The sequence below is a fragment of the Hemiscyllium ocellatum genome, chromosome 33, assembly GCF_020745735.1.
Source record: "Hemiscyllium ocellatum isolate sHemOce1 chromosome 33, sHemOce1.pat.X.cur, whole genome shotgun sequence".
In the NCBI taxonomy this organism is placed as follows: domain Eukaryota; kingdom Metazoa; phylum Chordata; class Chondrichthyes; order Orectolobiformes; family Hemiscylliidae; genus Hemiscyllium; species Hemiscyllium ocellatum.
In genome coordinates, this window is record NC_083433.1 from 24,415,281 (window position 1) to 24,434,261 (window position 18,981).

The 18,981-nt window shown below is 43.2% G+C and overlaps 1 protein-coding gene across 3 annotated transcripts in view; it reads right to left on the bottom strand.

The window, feature by feature from the left end:
* Positions 1 to 18,981, bottom strand: part of tom1 (target of myb1 membrane trafficking protein) — a 112,746-nt gene that overhangs the window by 51,912 nt on the left and 41,853 nt on the right. For all 3 annotated transcript variants that reach the window (XM_060849205.1, XM_060849207.1, XM_060849206.1), the window contains exons 3-4: positions 16,810 to 16,888; positions 5,062 to 5,211 (exon numbers count right to left, since the gene is read on the bottom strand). In XM_060849205.1, the coding sequence (XP_060705188.1) occupies positions 5,062 to 5,211; positions 16,810 to 16,888 (229 nt within the window). The remainder of the gene's footprint in view (positions 1 to 5,061; positions 5,212 to 16,809; positions 16,889 to 18,981) is intronic.

Genomic DNA, 18,981 nt, shown 5'->3' on the forward strand with positions numbered 1-18,981 from the left:
AGTTTTCCAAAATAGCTTTGTAATGTCATTCAGTTCAAGTGTGATCAGGGATCGGCAACAAAGCTGGATTTGCCAGCGATGACCACATTCCATAAAAGAATAAATTAAATAAACAGATTCACACTATCAAAGATCTTTGTGATATTTAAAAAGTTAGCTACAAGTTGGAAAGCCTTACAGAATTAGTACAATTCTAGCATATTATACATACTATAAAGACGCCAGCCATAGCTCACTTGGTGGCACTTTCAACTCTGAGGCAGAAGGTTATTGGTTCAATACTTACTCAAGATTTGAGAACCACCATGGAGGCTGATATTTCAGTGTAGTTCTGAATGAGTATTTTGTATCAGTGTTTACCGTGGAGAAGGACATGGGAGATATAGAATGTAGTGAAAAATGTCCACATTATGAGGAGGACATGCTGGATCTCTTAAAAGTGGATAAATCCCCAGGACCTGATCAGGTGTACCCTAGAACTCTGTGGGAAGCTAGGGAAGTGACTGCTGGGCCTCTTACTGAGATATTTGCATCATCAATAGTCACAGGTGAGGAGCCGGAAGACTGGAGTTTGGCTAACATGGTGCCACTGTTTAAGAAGGGTGGTAAGAACAAAGCCAGGGAACTATAGACTGGTGAGCCTGATGTCAGTGGTGGACAAGTTGTTGAGGGAATCCTGAGGGATAGGATGCACATGTATTTGGAAAGGCAAGGACTGATTAGGGATAGTCAGCATGGCTTTGTGCGTGGGAAGTCGTGTCTCACAAACTTGATTGAGTTTTTTGAAGAAGTAACAAAGAGGATTGATGAGGGCAGCACGGTATATGGGATCGATATGGACTTCAATAAGGCGTTCGACAAGGTTCCCCATGGGAGACTGGTGAGCAAGGTTAGATCTCATGGAATACAGGGAAAACTCACCATTTGGATACAGGACTGGATCAAAAGGTAGAAGACAAAGGGTGGTGGTGGAGGATTCTTTTTCTGAGTGGAGGCTTGTGACCAGTGGAGTGCCACTACCTCTTGTCATTTACATAAATGATTTGGATATGAACATAAGAGGTACAGTTAATAAGTTTGCAGATGACACCAAGATTGGAGGTGTAGTGGACAGTGGACAGTTACCTCAGATTACAACGGGATCTTGATCAGATGGGTCAATGGGCTGAGAAGTGGCAGATGGAGTTTAATTCAGATAAATGAGGGGTGCTGCATTTTGGGAAAACAATCTTAGCAGGACTTATATGCTTAATGGTAAGGTCCTAGGGAGTGTTGCTGAACAAAGAGACCTTGGAGTGCAGGTTCACAGTTCCTTGAAAGGAGTCGCAGGTAGACAGTGAAGGCGGTGTTTGGTACGCTTGCCTTTATTGCTGAGAGTATTGAGTACAGGAGTTGGGAGATCATGTTGCGGCTGTAAAGGACATAGGTTAAGCCACTGTCTGAATACTGCTTGCAATTCTAGTCTCCTTCCTATCAGAAGATGTTGTGAAACTTGGAAGGGCTCAGAAAGGATTTACAAGGATGTTGCCAAGGTTGGAAAATTTGAGATGTAGGGAGATGTAGTGAATAGACTAGGGCCATTTTCCCTGAAGAGTCGGAGGCTGAGGCGTGACCTTATAGACGTTTATAAAATTATGAGGGGCATTGATAGGATAGACAAAGTGTTTTCCCTGGGGTCGGGGAAGTCCAGAACTGGACGGCATATGTTTAGGGTGTGAGGGGAACGATATAAAAGAGACCTAAGGGGCAACACTTTCATACAGAAGGTGGTGCGTGTATGGAATGAGCTGCCAGAGGAAGTGGTGGAGGCTGGTACAATTGCAACATTTAAAAAGGTATCTGGATAGGTATATGAATAGGGAGGTTTGGAGGGATATGGGCCAGGTGCTGGCAGGTGGGACTGGACTGGGTTGGGGTAGGTGGTTGGCAGGGTCTGCTTCCGTGTTGTACATCTCTATGACTGTATGAGTGTGGTACCGTTGGCGATGCTGCCATTTGGATGACCAGAGGTGCCTTCACCTTTTCAGATGCATGGGCTATTCTAAATAACCGAGCTCTGCGAGCATCCAGGGTCAATATTTATCACTTGTCCAAAATCACAAAAATAGATTTAGACATCACCACATCACTGCCTATCGCTTAAATGAGTCAGAATCCCAAACAAAAATAGTCTTACACTTAAGGATAAATGCCAAAATTCCAAATGTTAAATCTATATAGAAGAAAAAGCCTTGGGTGGAAGCCTACAGTTGCCCCATTGCTTTCCCCTTGACAACATCTCAGCCAGAGTTGACATGACAATTTTCTTCTCAAATATGTTAAACTGTTGAGACTGCTTGAAATTTGATATTCTTGTTTTTGCCCTGTTGAGTGTAAGATGAAGAGCTTCCGCAACACACATTTCTTTTCAAGTTCTCTATTACCAAATGACATGGCAGTTTGTGGGAGCTTGGTTCCTTTACTATTCTAATCTCTTGAATACCCCAGATCTGAATTGCTCTATCAATACCTGCTTATCTTCGGTTGCCTCACCTCTGGATTCTGGCATCCCCTAACATCTCATGACTTCCTTCTCCTCATCTAAACCGTTTCCCAAGACTTAATTCTTTGGCTAAGCTTTAGGTTACCATCCCAAATGGTCTTATTTGGCTCAGGGTCAAATGTTGTTTGAGAATGCTGCTGTGAAGTACTCCGAAAACAATAGGGGGTTTTGTGCCTAATCCACCATTCAATAAGGAAAATGACTCAGTTAACTGTTGCTTCGGCTCCACTCGCCTACCTGCCCCCTTACTTCTGGGCTTCATCATCAATCAAAGCCCTGTTTAGCTCAGACTGGGATATTCAGCCGTAACCCATTCACTCACGCTCAGTTTGGGTTCTGCCAGGACCACACAGATCCTGACCATATTATAGTGGCCCAATGTGATGAAAAAGACCTGGACACCAAAGATGAGAGGACTAACTGTCCTCAACATCACAGCAGCATTTAACTGAGTACAGCACCAAGGAGCCGAAGCAAACTGGAGCCAAAAGAAATAAGGATACATTGCTCTGATGGTTGGAATCATACCTAGCACAAAGGGAGATGGCTGGGATTGTTGGAGATCAATTATCTTAAACCAAGGTCATCACAGCAGGAGTTCCTCAGGGTAGGGTCCTTGGCTCAACCACATCATTAATTACCTTCCTCCTATCATTAAAGCTCAGAAGTGGAAATGTTCTAATGATTGCTGTATGCTCAGCAACAATCACCACTCCTTGCAAGCTGAGGCTGTGTGAATCCATATGCAGCAAGACCTGGACAACCACCAGTCTTGGGCCAATAAGTGGCAAATGGCATTCATGCCATTCAAGTTCCAGACAGCGACCATATCCAAGGAGGGAACTATCAAACTATCCTCTTTGGACTTTCAACAGCAGTCACAGAGCAGAATCTTCAACAATCAACATACTTGAGGCTACCATTGACCAGAAATGGAATTAGACCAATCATAAAAATATTGTGGTCACAGATAATTATTTTGCACAGAATTCCTAATCTATCTCTTCAGTGCCTGTTCACCACCTACAATTTAGGTTTATGATCAAACACACTCCACGTGCATGTGTGCAACTCCACCACTCAAGTAGCTTGACACCATCCTAAACAAAGTAGCCTACTAGATGAGTGCATGGTAGCTCAGTGGTTAGCATTGCTGCCTCACAGCAGGAGAACCCAGGTTCAATTTCAGCCTCAGGAGACTGTCTGCATGGGTTTTCTCAATTTCCTGCCATAGTCTAAAGATGTGCAGATTAGGTGGATTGGCCATGCTAAATTGCCCCTAGTATGCAGGGCTGAGTAGACTAGGTGGATTAGTCACGGAAAAATGCAGTATTACAGGGATAAGGTAGGGGTTTGGGGTGCATGCTCTTCGGAGGGGCAGTGTGGACTCGATGGGCCAAATGGCCTGCTTCCACAATGCAGGGATTCTATGAGTACCCTAATCACCATTATGATCATTATCTCACACCAGTACCAACACATTGGCTTCAGTGTGCACCATCCACAAAACGCACTGTTGAAACTCAACCAGGCTCCTTCAAAAGCACTTTCTGTAACCACAACACTAACACCTGGAAGGACAAGCACACTAGATGCACAAGAACACCACAACCTGCAGGTTCCCCTCCAACCCACACACCATTCTAAATATACTATGATTCTTTTTGTCATTGGGTTAAGATCCTGGCACTCCTTTCCCAATAAACTGTTGGACACCTTGGGGTGAAATTTGATCCACAGTGTTAAGGCAGCAGCTGGAGACCACCCTCTTAAACGACGGTTAGAGATGGTTGACAAATGTTGGCTTTGCCAACAAACCCCACTTCTCATGAACAAATATTTTTTAAAAATCACCCAGACTCCGTTGCTCTCTGGGGTAGAGAATTCCAAAAATATCAATCCTCAAAAAAGATTCCTGTACATTTTAGTCCGAAATTACAAATCTCTGTGCTCCACACTTCAGATTGCCTGAAGAGGTCAAGCATCCTTTCAGTATTCATCATGTAGCATCTTATACGCTTTAATAAAATAGACACTCATTCTTCTAATATAAAATGTAAGGCCAACTTTTTTTTAAACATAAGGTATTTCCTGCATGCTAGAAATGTGACCTTAAGTGCAAGAGATATGGAGTCAAGAAATAGGGAAGTCTTGCTTTAAATATACACGACTTTGGCAGGTACACACCTAGATTACCATGTACAATTCAGATGTCATTATGAGGGAAAGAAATCACATAGCAGGCCGTTCAGAGAAGGCTCACTAGTTTGGTTCTTCAGACTAAATATATTCACAGCTGAGCAAGACAGATTTTTGATCTACCCAAGAGTAAAGGAGTATGGGAAACAGGCAAGAAAACAGAGTAAAGGCGATGATTAGCTTCAGCATGATCTTACCGAATGGCAGATCAGGCTCGAGGGGTCTAATGGCCAACTCCAACTCTTGTTTTCTTATATTTTTATGACCTCTGCTGACTATTCAGAGGTTCCAGACACTTGTGGGCTGTCAGCATCACTTACCTGGATTAAACTCAAAACTTTATCCTGCACGATAGTGGGCGGATTATTCTTAGGGAGAATAGTTTTTACTAGTACATCCTCCACAAAGTCTCGACTTGCCACCATGACATGGAATCGATGGCCACAGTTCTTCACGCAAGTTTCTAGAACCTATATTTGATTAAAAAAAAATTCAGAGAAATTCAAAACAGAACATATTCATATATTGAGCATGGATTTTAATAGCATCCAATCTAATTGTAACTAAACTGCACGATATATAATTGTGACCAAGCTACAAACGTGTACATAGGGAAAGAGGAAGGAAGAAATTTTAAAATCAGATTTTTAGAATGCCTCAAAAAGAGCTTACAATCAACAAATTAGTCTTAAACTTCATTTATTTTTTATCAACAAACTATACTCCAACTGTTCTCCACACAATGTGTTTCTCATAGTTATGTTAGCCCCATTCATGCCTGATGCAAAACCAACTTTCTGCAAACAATAATTTGCCCATGAGACAAATGACTCTGATGGGGGTTCTTCTTGACATATATCCGAAATTGTATGTATTTGGGCCCAAAATATCCCAACTAAACTAAGCCAATCCACTTGAATGGAATCTAATGCTCTTTATTTCGCCAACCTCGATCAAAATTTCAAGTCTATGCTTTACTAAAATAAGAAAGCTCCACTAAGAATCAGTCAACTGTAGTAACTAAGGGTTTTTAAACTGGATAACCACCTCCTGGAAGCATTTCCTAAGACCTAGGTATGACCCAACATATGGAAACCACCCAAAACTAGGCAAACTTTTAAAGCAACCAAAACCAAGACTATCGTCTAGAGACAGTGATCAAACATTTAGTGGGGATTCATACAAGCACAGGAAGAAACCAGCAAAGCCAGGGATTTGGTGATTTACTTACTGTATTGCCAGGACCATGTTTGAATAAATTTGGGCTTGCTCCCATCCAAATCAGTGACTGCCTCGACTATAGTGATATAGTATAAGAGAGACCATAACTGGGCTAGAGAATTCCAAAGACTCATCACCCTCAAGTGAGAGATTTTCCCCAGGTGCTCAGTTTTTACATCCTTTGTAATAGATTCTGGCATTTTCCTAAGTATTGACAAACTAACAGGTCGAGAGCTCTTAATGCTCCCTCTCCTTCCCTTTTTAAATACTGGGGTTACATTCTAAATAAAAATCGAACCAAAAACAGAAATTGTTGAAAAAGCTCATTTGTGGAGAGAAATCAGAGTTAGGGTTTCGGGTCACTCGACCCAAAACGTTAACTCAGATTTCTCTCTACAGATGCTGCCAGACTTGCTGAGCTTTTCCAGCAATTTCTGTTTTTGGCTGGGATCACATTTGCTACTTTCCAATGCGCAGGAACCTTTTCAGAATCTTGAAAGACATCCATCAACACACCCACTATTTCTATATAGACCTCCTTCAATATTCTGGGATAAAAACTTATTCCATCCAAGATCTTTAAATCCAGTTAAATTTTTCAAACACTACACCTTTACTAATTCCTTTCAGTTCTTCAGTTTCACAAGTCCGCTGGCTGCATAATATTACTGGAAGACTCTCTGTTTCGGATTCTATGGGGACCAAGTAATTGTTTACATTCTTACCATTGCCCTGCTCTCCACCACCAATTCACTGGTCTCCTGCAATGGACTCACATTGTTCTACCTAATCTTTTCTTTTTCACAAAGAAACGTCTACAGTCTGCCTTTACAGTTCTCACAAATTACATTCATTTTCTGTTTTCCTCTTTTTTAGGGTTTATTTGGTCACCTTGGTACCACTTTTTCTGGCATTTTTATTGGTCGCTTTGCCGATTTAATAAATATTTGTGTAACTTTTTACATGACAGAGCCACAATTCAAATTCTATCCTTCTGGGAGGGTGGGGTACTAAGATAAATGACACACAGTAGAGTGGACTTAAAAAGCTTCTCTTTTTTATTTTCAGTTAAGCAGTAAAACTAGAAAGAGCCAGATGAGACCTTAAATGCTCACCAGCAGGGAATGAGGCAGACAGCAGACCAAAGAGAGAGTTACATTTAGAAACACTGAAGTAGCATTTACCACTATTCATGCATCGTTCAAGTTAGTCTCTGCTGAAATCATACAAAAATGGAGATTGGATGCAGTCTGCTTCTCGGCTTTGCTTTTTCCTTTTCTTCCAGCCAGCTTTGTAGATGATTTTTGAGGGAAGGGATATTTGTGAGCAAGATGGTACAGGTATCTCACTCAGTATTGAATTACATACTCTCTCCCATCGGGCGGCACGGTGGCACAGTGGTTAGCACTGCTGTCTCACAGCACCAGAGACCCGGGTTCAATTCCCGACTCAGGCGACTGACTGTGTGGAGTTTGCATGTTCTCCCCGTGTCTGCGTGGGTTTCCTCCGGGTGCTCCGGTTTCCTCCCACTGTCCAAAGATGTGCGGGTCAGGTGAATTGGCCATGCTAAATTGCCCGTAGTGTTAGATAAGGGGTAAATGTAGGGATATGGGTGGGTTGCGCTTCGGCGGGTCGGTGTGGACTTGTTGGGCCGAAGGGCCTGTTTCCACACTGTAAGTCTAATCTAAAAATCTAATCAACGAAGAGGACAGGAGAGCTTTAGTGACAGGGGATTCAATTGTAAGGGGAACTGACAGGTGGTTCTGCAGCAGTAAATGTGAATCCTGAATGCTATGTTGCCTCACTAGTACCAGAGTCAGGGAGGTCTTTAGATTTTTGGATCATTGGGATAGCTTTCAAGATAGGTGATACCTAAACAAGTTGGATAGGTAATACCTAAACCGGAATGGGTCCAATTTACTTGCTGGGAGCTTTGCTTGTGCTATTGGGGAGGTTTTAAAATCATCTGTCAGGGAAATGGGGCACAAAACCAGAGTCAGAGTCAATGTATAGCTGGAAATCAATACAATCAAATATAGAAGGAATGCCAGTACAGTCCAATAAGGAGAGAAGACATGAGCAGGATAAGGCACTTGGCAAGTCTGGAAAGCTAAATTGTGCCTATTTTAATGCAAAGAGCTTGACTGGTAAAGCAGATGGACTTACAGCACTGATCCGTACTTGGGAATATAATGATGTTACAATCACTGAGACATAGTTGAACAAAGGACAGAATTGGTAGCTAACGTTCCAGGATATAGAAGTTTTAGGTCCGATATTTGTGGGTGGTGGTTTCAGAAGTGGGGTCCTTACATGATTGATAAAGGAAACCATCACTGCAGTAGTGAGGAAGGGCATCCTGAAAGGGCCTTCAAATGAAGCCATTTTAAGAGCTTAGAAATAAAGAAAAGGACAGTTAATCTTTTGGGATTATACCACAGGCCTTCAAACGGTCAGAGACAGAACAGCAAATATTGAAGCAAACATTAAAAAGTTATGAAAGAAACAAGAGATTACAACTTTCCTAGAATTAACCGGGATCATCTTAGTATGAAAGAATCAGACATTTTTTGAAGTGCAGGACCTAGATAGCCTTATCGGAGATGGGGGCAGTACTAGACCGAATACTTGGGGACAAAGCTGATCAAATGGTTGAAGTTCCAGTGAGCAAACACTTTGGGAACAGTGACCAAAATGCAGTTTCAAAGTCGTTAAGTGCAGAGGTTAAACACAACTTAAGGGAAGGCTGATTTCAATGTCATTAGATAAAATCTGGCAACATCGACTGGGAGCTGATACATTCAGCTAAATTTACATTTGGAAAGTGGGGGTCTTTTTTAAAATTCATTCACAGGAGATGGGTGTTGCAGACTGGGCCAAGGGCCAACATTTATTGCCCTTTTCTAATTGTCCAAACGGCAGTTGAGAGTCCACCGACATTGCTGGGGGGGGGGGGGGGTCTGGTGCCATCTGTCGAAGATATTTCATGACCCTTGGGTCTGGTGCCATATGATGTCCAGACTGGGTAAGGATGGCAGTTTCCTTCCCTAGTAAACCAACTGGGTTTTTCAGACAATGGATTAATGGTCATCATTAGACTCTTAATTCCAGATTTTATTGAACTAAAATTCCACTACCTGCCATGGTGGGGTTCAAACCCAGGTTCCCAGAACATTACCAGGGTTTCCGGTATAAATAGTCCAGTGATAACATCACTAGGCCATCACCTCTCCATTGAAAGTAGGATAGCAAGAATTCAGGGTCAGTATGTTCCTCCAAGAGGGAAGGTCAAGGGCAGCAGGTCCAGGCAAACTTGGATGTCAAGGGATACAGAGCTTGATAAAGAAAAGGAAGGAAGCCTATCTCAGACACAGTGCATTAAAAACAGGGAGGCCCTTGAAATTACAGAAAGTCTAGGAGGCTACTTAAAAAAGGAAATTAGAAGGGCAAAGAAGGGTCATGAAATATCTTTGACAGATGGCATAAAAAAAATCCTGTGGTTTCATCAAGTATATTAAAAATTAAGAGAAAAGGTGGGACCTATTAGAAAGAAAAAGGCATCCGGTGTGTGGAGCCAGTGGACAAGGGTGAGGTCTTAAATGAATACTTCTCATGCATATTTAGAGGAGAAAGACATTGTAGCTGGGGATTTCAGTTGAAATAGTAAGGTTCTCGAACACTTTAATATTAACAAGGAAGTATTAGACATTTAACAGGTATACAGGTGTACAAATTGTGTTCTAGGCTGCTGTGGGAGGTAAGGACAGACACTCGTGGATAATAATTAATACCTTGCTGGTCACAAATGAAGTGTTTGATGACTGGAGGAGAGCTAACAGTTCCTTTGTTCGAGAAGGGCAGTAGGAATAGATCAAGTAATTACTGACCAGTTTGATGAAAATGGTAGGGAAATTATTGGAAAAAATTCTGAAGGACAGAATTAATCAAAACTTTAAAAAGGCAAAGATTAGTCTGGGAAGGTCAGCATGGATTTGTTTGAGAGAGATCCTGTCTGACTAATTTAATTGTTTTTTGAAAATGGAAAATAAATACAGCTGTACAGGCTACGTTTGGAATTTTGTGCAAAATTCTGGTCTCCCTCCTACAGGAAGGTTGTTGTGAAACTTTCTGAAAGAGTTCAGAAAATATTTACAAGAATGTTGCCAGGGTTGGAGGTTTGAGCTACAAGGAGAGATGATAGAGTGAGGCTGTTTTCCCTGGAGTGTCAGAGGCTGCAGGGTGACCTTATAGGGTAAATAAACAAGATCTTTTCCTGGGCTGGGAGAAAGAGAACTAGGGGGCATACGGGTTTAAGGTGAGAGGGGAAAGATTTAAAAGGGAATGAAGGGGCAACTCTTTCATGCAGAGGGTGGTGAGTGTATGAAATGAGCTGCCAGAGGAAGAGGACGACTGGGACAACTACAACATTCAAACGGCACCTGGATGGGTATATGAACAGGAAGGGTTGAGAGAGATATGTGCCACGTGCTGACAAATGAGACTAGATTAATTTACAATATCTGGTCAGCGTGGACGAGTTGGACCAAAAGGCCTGTTTCCATACTGTTAGTCTCTATAACTCTATACTGATGAGGGCAGTGTAATTGATGTGTTTTGCAAGGACTTCAGTAAGGCCTTTGACAAGGTACCACATGAAAGGTTGCTCCGAAAAGGTAAGATCCATGGGATCTTTGCAAACTGGATCCAAAACCAGATTACAAATAGGAGGCAGGCAGTGATGGTGGAAGGTTCTTGTTTTAGTCGGAAGCCTGGCTCATGAACCACAGGGATCAGTGCTCGGACCCTTGCTGTTTGTTATTTACATTATACCTTTCACATTCATATTCAAATAGTTAAATCAGTAACACCATGAAAATCGGTGTTCTTGATACAGAGGAGGATGGGCTCAGGCTACAGACTAATATTGATCAGCTGGTAAATTGAGCAAAGCAACGGCAGATGGAATTTAATCCAAGTATAGGGTGTTATGCCTTTTGAGAGGTCTAACAAGGGAAGGGTATACACAATGAATGCTAGACCCCTCGGGGGCACTGAGGAACAAAGATCTGCAAATCCATAGATGCCTGAAGGTGTCAGCATAGGCAGAGAGTAGTGAAAGCAGCATTTGGGTTGCTTGCCTTCATTAGCTAGGGTGAAGGGTACGGGAGCAAGGATGTCTTGCTACAACTTTATAAAAACTTTGAGCAGGCCACAGTTGGAATACTCTGTGTGGTTTTGATCGTCACAATATTAGAAGAAGATGTGACTGTACTGGGAAGGGTGCAGAGGAGATTTATCAAGATGTTGCCTGGGTTGAAAAGCCTCAGTTATGAGGAGAGACTGGATAGGCTGGGTTTGTGTTTCTTGGAGTAGAAGAGACTGAGGGACGATTAATTGAAGTATACAAAATTATGCAGAGTAGATTGTGAGAACTTCTTCCTCAAGGCAAGTTTGTCTAAGACCAGAGGATATAAGTTTAAAGATGAGGAGGTAAGTGATTTAGAGGAGATCTAACAAAAAAAATTCACCCAGAGGATGGTGGAAATATGGAATGGGCTGCGTGAGAGGGTGGAGGAGGCAGACACTCCCGCAGAATTTAGGCAGCATCTGGATGTGTACTTAAAATGCCAGGGCACAGTAGACTATGGACCAACAGAAGGTAAATAGGATTAATGCAGCTTAGTGTTTGTTGGTTAGCACAGACATGGTGAGCAAATGGGTTTGTTTCTATGCTGTGACTCTATGATACTCCATTTCTCATACATTCACAAAGCTTGTTCCATGTTTTTGATGACTGTTTTTCGGGGCTGGCACTTGGCAGGGAGTGAATATCTGGTCTTCTCCCAGGAGCAGAACTGTCCAGCAGTCATCCTTTATAGTCTTCTACCCCAGTGTTCAGTTGTGCTCAACACTCCTTACTTGACCCCACCCATTAGTGACCTCCCCATGCCAATCGCCAGCCTGCAGACACACCGTGCAGCTCCAGATCTCAGCCCAAGTAAAAATTGCTCATACTGCACTGCACATCCAAACACATGCCAGTTGTCTCCACTATTTCTATAGCCACCTCCTTCAACGCTCTTGGATATAATTCTTTTCAAGTACTACTTTTTTACTAATTCCTTCCAATTGTTTAGTTCCTAAAACAAAAACAAAGTTATCCAGTTACACTGCCTTGTATTTTGATCAACTTGATAGTACTCAATGTTCAACCCATGGGTTGCTTCTTGGGCAAACCTGATTCAACTCAATCTTTAACTTTTATTGGAAAAGCCTTTTTAAATATTAGCTATTCTTTGTCAACCATTAAACTTTTGTACATTTTCTCAATCCACCACAGCCAACATGACACTCAAAGCTGAACAAGGGGGAAACTATGCAGTTAAGACACGAGCTGAACGATTTCTATCGCACTCAAATACAATGGGAGATTCTACCATGTTAGAGTCACAGGGACATTAGGCAGGTAGCTCTTCCTACCTGGGAACTGTGGTAGGGAATTCCTCCATTCAGGCTTCCTACATATACAGTTAAACTGAAGTTGCACTTATGTTGTTATTGCTCAATTACTGAATGTTATTTAGGCCCCTTCTTGCCTTTTGTAAAAGCTTCAATGGCTTGATTTGGCATTTTTAAAAAATGTAAATTGTTGGGATCCATTATTAAGGTTAGGCAGTGTAAGAAACTTTATTGTTAGGTAGTGCTCACGTAAGGTAGTATTAGCAAGTCTGGAACTTGTTAGCTTCACTAGACAACAGTAAGCCATTATGTTACACTAAGAACAGACTGAAAAGCTGATGGCATAGCCTGAAGAGGCCCCAGGGAGGGTGAGAGATAACAGGACATTAGAGCCGTGTCTAGATACACGTAGCTCAAACTGAGGTAATAGAACGTTATCAGGCAAGACCCAATCACATATGAAAATTCTGAGTTTTACCAAATAAGGATGTAGCACTGGGATGCGAGGGGCTAAAAAGCTAGACAAAGAGAACAATAGACAGAAGGCGCTTTCTCCAGTGAGCTGTAAACACCTCACTGTATTTTTGTGTACGTCTCTCTCTCAGTAAACAGCTTATATTTTGAATCAGATCCAGTGTTTCTCTCCTTCAAACGAACACGGGGACGGTAGCCCGTCCTAACAAAATGAAAGGAATGGAATTGAATTACCTGATCCCACTATTCTAACTTCAGTGTCCCAAGTTCCATCTGATAATTTCATCCAGCTAAATACAAAGTTACCAAATTTCAAAATCTGTCACAGACACCATTATCTCCTTGACCAGAGTCTCATGCTGCACTAGATTATTTACAACTTTAGACCATTCATTACGGAATTCCTCATACATGTCTTTGCATGTCTGGAATCAAATACTCCAATACTCTTTATGCTCCCATTCTCCAAGAACTGGTCAGAGTTGAGGTTTCACACTTGTGGTCCACATCCTATTCCAAACCAAGTCCTGCTTTTCCATCAACTCCTTTCTCTGCCGACATTGGCACCCAGTCTTCTATTTATAATTCATTCCTTTTACTAGCTCCAACTTATTCCTACACCACAGCCATCTCTTCAAATTCTCCCTGCTACTAACCTTGCATTTATTTTCCTTCTGCTCACTGCATCTACCACCATTTAGGCTTCACTTCCTGCAATAACATCCTAATACTTTCAGCTCTCTCTCAAACCTTCAGCCACACTTTTGATCACCTTAACATTTTCTTTCTTAGCCCAGTGTGTAATCTTCAAGTACCAGTGCAACCTGTGTACAAGTCAAAATTTGTCCACCCCTCTCACCCACTCCAACCTCTCACCCTCAGAACGTGCAGCCCTCCACTCCCTCCGCTCCAATCCCAACCTCACCATCAAACCCGCAGACAAGGGAGGCACGGTGGTAGTTTGGCGCACTGACCTGTACACCGCTGAAGCCAAACGCCAGCTCGCGGACGCCTCCTCTTATCGCCCCCTTGACCACGACCCCACCTCCCACCACCAAACCATCATCTCCCAGACCATCCAGGACCTCATCACCTCAGGGGATCTCCCATCCACCGCCTCCAACCTCATAGTCCCACAACCCCGCACCGCCCGTTTCTACCTCCTGCCCAAAATCCACAAACCTGCCTGCCCCGGCCGACCCATTGTCTCAGCCTGCTCCTGCCCCACCGAACTCATCTCCCAATACCTCGACACGGTCCTGTCCCCTTTAGTCCAAGAACTCCCCACCTACGTTCGGGACACCACCCACGCCCTCCACCTCCTCCAGGATTTTCGCTTCCCCGGTCCCCAACGCCTTATTTTCACTATGGACATCCAGTCCCTGTACACCTCCATCCCCCATCACGAAGGACTCAAAGCCCTCCGCTTCTTCCTTTCCCGCCGCACTAACCAGTACCCTTCCACTGACACCCTCCTTCGACTGACTGAACTGGTCCTCACCCTGAATAACTTCTCTTTTCAATCCTCCCACTTCCTCCAAACTAAAGGAGTTGCCATGGGCACCCGCATGGGCCCCAGCTATGCCTGCCTCTTCGTAGGATATGTGGAACAGTCCATCTTCCGCAACTACACTGGCACCACCCCCCACCTTTTCCTCCGCTACATCGATGACTGTATCGGCGCTGCCTCGTGCTCCCACGAGGAGGTTGAACAGTTCATCAACTTTACTAACACCTTCCATCCCGACCTGAAATTCACCTGGACTGTCTCAGACTCCTCCCTCCCCTTCCTAGACCTTTCCATTTCTATCTCGGGCGACCGACTCAACACAGACATCTATTATAAACCGACTGACTCCCACAGCTACCTGGACTACACCTCCTCCCACCCTGCCCCCTGTAAAAACGCCATCCCATATTCCCAATTCCTTCGTCTCCGCCGCATCTGCTCCCAGGAGGACCAATTCCAACACCGCACAACCCAGATGGCCTCCTTCTTCAAGGACCGCAGATTCCCCCCAGACGTGATCGACGATGCCCTCCACCGCATCTCCTCCACTTCCCGCTCCTCCGCCCTTGAGCCCCGCTCCTCCAACCGCCACCAAGACAGAACCCCACTGGTTCTCACCTACCACCCCACCAACCTGCGCATACAACGTATTATCCGCCGCCATTTCCGCCACCTCCAAACGGACCCCACCACCAAGGATATATTTCCCTCCCCTCCCCTATCAGCGTTCCGCAAGGACCACTCCCTTCGTGACTCCCTTGTCAGATCCACACCCCCCACCAACCCAACCTCCACCCCCGGCACCTTCCCCTGCAACCGCAGGAAATGTAAAACTTGCGCCCACACCTCCACACTCACTTCCCTCCAAGGCCCCAAGGGATCCTTCCATATCCGCCACAAGTTCACCTGTACCTCCACACACATCATCTATTGCATCCGCTGCACCCGATGTGGCCTCCTCTATATTGGTGAGACAGGCCGCTTACTTGCGGAACGCTTCAGAGAACACCTCTGGGCCGCCCGAACCAACCAACCCAATCACCCCGTGGCTCAACACTTTAACTCCCCCTCCCACTCCACCGAGGACATGCAGGTCCTTGGACTCCTCCACCGGCAGAACACAACTACACGACGGCTGGAGGAGGAGCGCCTCATCTTCCACCTGGGAACCCTCCAACCACAAGGTATGAATTCAGATTTCTCCAGCTTCCTCATTTCCCCTCCCCCCACCTTGTCTCAGTCGGTTCCCTCAACTCAGCACCGCCCTCCTAACCTGCAATCCTCTTCCTGACCTCTCCGCCCCCACCCCACTCCGGCCTATCACCCTCACCTTGACCTCCTTCCACCTATCCCACCTCCATCGCCCCTCCCCCTAGTCCCTCCTCCCTACCTTTTATCTTAGCCGGCTTGGCTCTCTCTCTCTTATTCCTGATGAAGGGCTTATGCTCGAAACGTCGAATTCTCTATTCCTGAGATGCTGCCTAACCTGCTGTGCTTTGACCAGCAACACATTTGCAGCTGTGATCTCCAGCATCTGCAGACCTCATTTTTTACTCAAAACAAAAACTGCCCATCTAACAAGGCAGAGCTGGATTTCTTTAAATTACCTACTGCTAGATAAAGTCTGGATCAATGTATTTCAATTCTTAAATTTATTTTATGAACAGAAGTTTCAACTGCCATGATTCAAGGTGAAAAGGATATTAGAAAAACAACAAATAAAGGCAATTAGAGTCACAGAGTCAGAGATGTACAGCATGGAAACAGACCCTTTGGTCCAACCCATCCATGCTGACCAGATATCCCAACCCAATCTAGTCCCATGGTATTTTGGAGAATGCCTACGTCTGTTGGCAGTAGCGCAATTCCAGCAGGGATCGGTTTGCACATTTTGTGCTGCGCACGCGCCAAATGTTCTTGCCGTTCTGCATACATGCCTGTGTCTGCGCACAAGCAAATTCGGTGCCAGTCTTCATGTTATTCTGCGCATGCGCTGATATCCACGCCGAAGTCTTTGTGCTGTTCTACATATGTGCGTTGTCAGAGCCGGTCTTTGTGCCAGCCCACGCATGCGCCAATTTCAGCAGCTGACAGAACAGCTTTCTGAAAGGTACTGAGTACAGAAAACAGCTTTCTTACATTTTTTAAATGTACTGTGTTAAATTTATTTTTGCTTTGTTAATAAATAATTTCAACCTTCATTCAGGCTGCGCTATACTTTGCATTAGGGTGATTTTTGAGCAATTGTGAGTGATATTTTTGCTGGTCAGCCCCTAACCCCACTTTTCTCATAGGTCCCATTATTTTTATTAAGCAATTTTCTATTAAGCGAGGTTTTGCTGGAGTGCAACTAAGGCGTTATAGGAGAACTACCTGCACCTTAAAATTAAATCACAAGACTAACCGTTAGGCACAGCATCACCTCCCGAAAGTTTTTGTTTCCGGAAAGCCTCTTCCTCAAGGCCCTGATTGCATCCTTTGGTCTGAGAAAGGAAGCAGAAATACATTTACAAAAGAAATAAGGCAACAAGGCTCAACAGTTTACAAGGTAAAATTAGCAATAGATTTTAAGTGTTCATTCAACATCCAAATGATTCATAAGATCTTGGAATTAAAAAAATACAGGGTCCAATGAGGTTCCAAATTTTATAACCAATGCTAGATCATCATAGGAACACTTAATTCGACATTATGCAAGAAAATCAGATTAAAATAATAAGCACATAATTTAATGAGTTAATGGATCTACTTCTTTACTTCATCCCTATCACTTTTAAACAAAGTATCAAAATATTAGACCAAGATTTAGAATCCCCTTGCCTAGAGTTTTGGATCTTGTGACCAAGTAAAGCCTTCTTTAAAATGTTCCACATAATCGAATCTTTAAGCCTGAGTAAATAAACTGGGTCAGTCCCATTAGGATCATTACGTAACACTGAGTGAAGTACAACTCATTTGCCAGATGGTTGCAAGATATAAATATAAACACCTTCTCTGACTATACTTATAATAACATAATTAATGCCATCACAAGGTACACATTTGGGGATTACAGGGATATTCTGACTATCACAGAATAAAATAAAGATCTAAGTGACTCAAATCTAAACTTAGAAAACAATTTCTCAGCATTACTTGGCATTCACCTAATATAGTTAGAACAAAGTAATGTTCAAAGTCTAACATACAATAGACAAAACAAGGTTAAATTTATAATCATCCACTTAATGGAACTAATGTGGTGATTTTCAAACTTTATTCTAGTTCATCTCTCCTCCATCAAGATGCTTCCAAAAATGACAATGAAAGACAGCTGTTCAGTGGCATAGTCACCTTACTAATCAATGATTTGGATTTATTTGGCACCGTTAACATAGCATAATGTTCCAAGTTACTTCACAGAAGGATAAACAAACAATCAAAATAAGGTACAAAAGGAACCAGAATAGTTAGATAGTTGCTTTTGAACAGCGCAGCTCAGTGGGCTATGGGCCTTTTTTTGTGTGAAGTAGACTTCTATGACTATTGAGAGAAGTAGTCAGGCTGGTCAATGAAGTAAGTTTTCAGAAGCATCTTAGAAGAGGACAGAGATGGAGATAATTAAGGAAGGCATTCTCGAGCTTAGAGCCTATGGAGCTAACAGCATTGCCAAAGATGGAAAAAAGGAAGTCAGGGATGCAAATAGGAAAATTGCAACAACTGTCTCATCATGTTGAAGAGGTTACAGAGCAAACTCAAATACTCAAAAACATAATGGTAAGTTCACAGTGACGTTAACAGACTGGGAGCTGAGGTAAATTAGTAAGCATGGAAATGAAAGGCAGACAGGAAGGTCATGTGAAAGAAAGATAGAATAAATATAGGCAAGTTTAAAGGTAACAAACAGATCAAGTATTTAACAGATGAAAAAATACAGGGTGAGATTCCAGAGATCTTGCTAATGGACTCGATATATGGTCAGAATTATATAAGGTACAAAATACGTCAAAAGGTCATGAACAGTCTTGCCTGACCTCTTTGTGCTGTTATCATTGTTTTTTTAGGGGGCGGCATAGTGGTTAGCACTGCTGCCTCACAGCACCAAGGACCTGGGTTCGATTCCCGCCTCAGGCAACTGTCAGTATGGAGTCTGCACATTCTCCCTGTGTCTGTGTGGGTTTCCTCTGGGTGCTTTGGTTTACTCCCATAATCCAAAGATGTGCAGATCAGGTGAATTGGCCATGCTAAATTGCCCATATAGTGTTAGATGGATTAGTCAGGGGTAAATATAGGGTAGGGAAATGGGTCTGGGTGGGTTACTCTTCAGAGGGTCGATGTGGACCCCTTAGGCCAAAGGACCTGTTTCCATACTGTAGGTAATCTAATGATTAGGTTAAGAAATGGGGTTTCTTATTTAATCTATTGTAATTTATAGATATTTCTGTTCACCCAAACTGGAATATCAGACAAGCAGTATAATCAAATCAGTGGAGGGGTTGAGAGTGAGAGCTGTAGCCAACATCGACTGTTATCTCATGTACCTGTGGAAGTTGACAATATTTTCAGAAGCGGTAGCCAAGGATTGTATGCTCTCTGG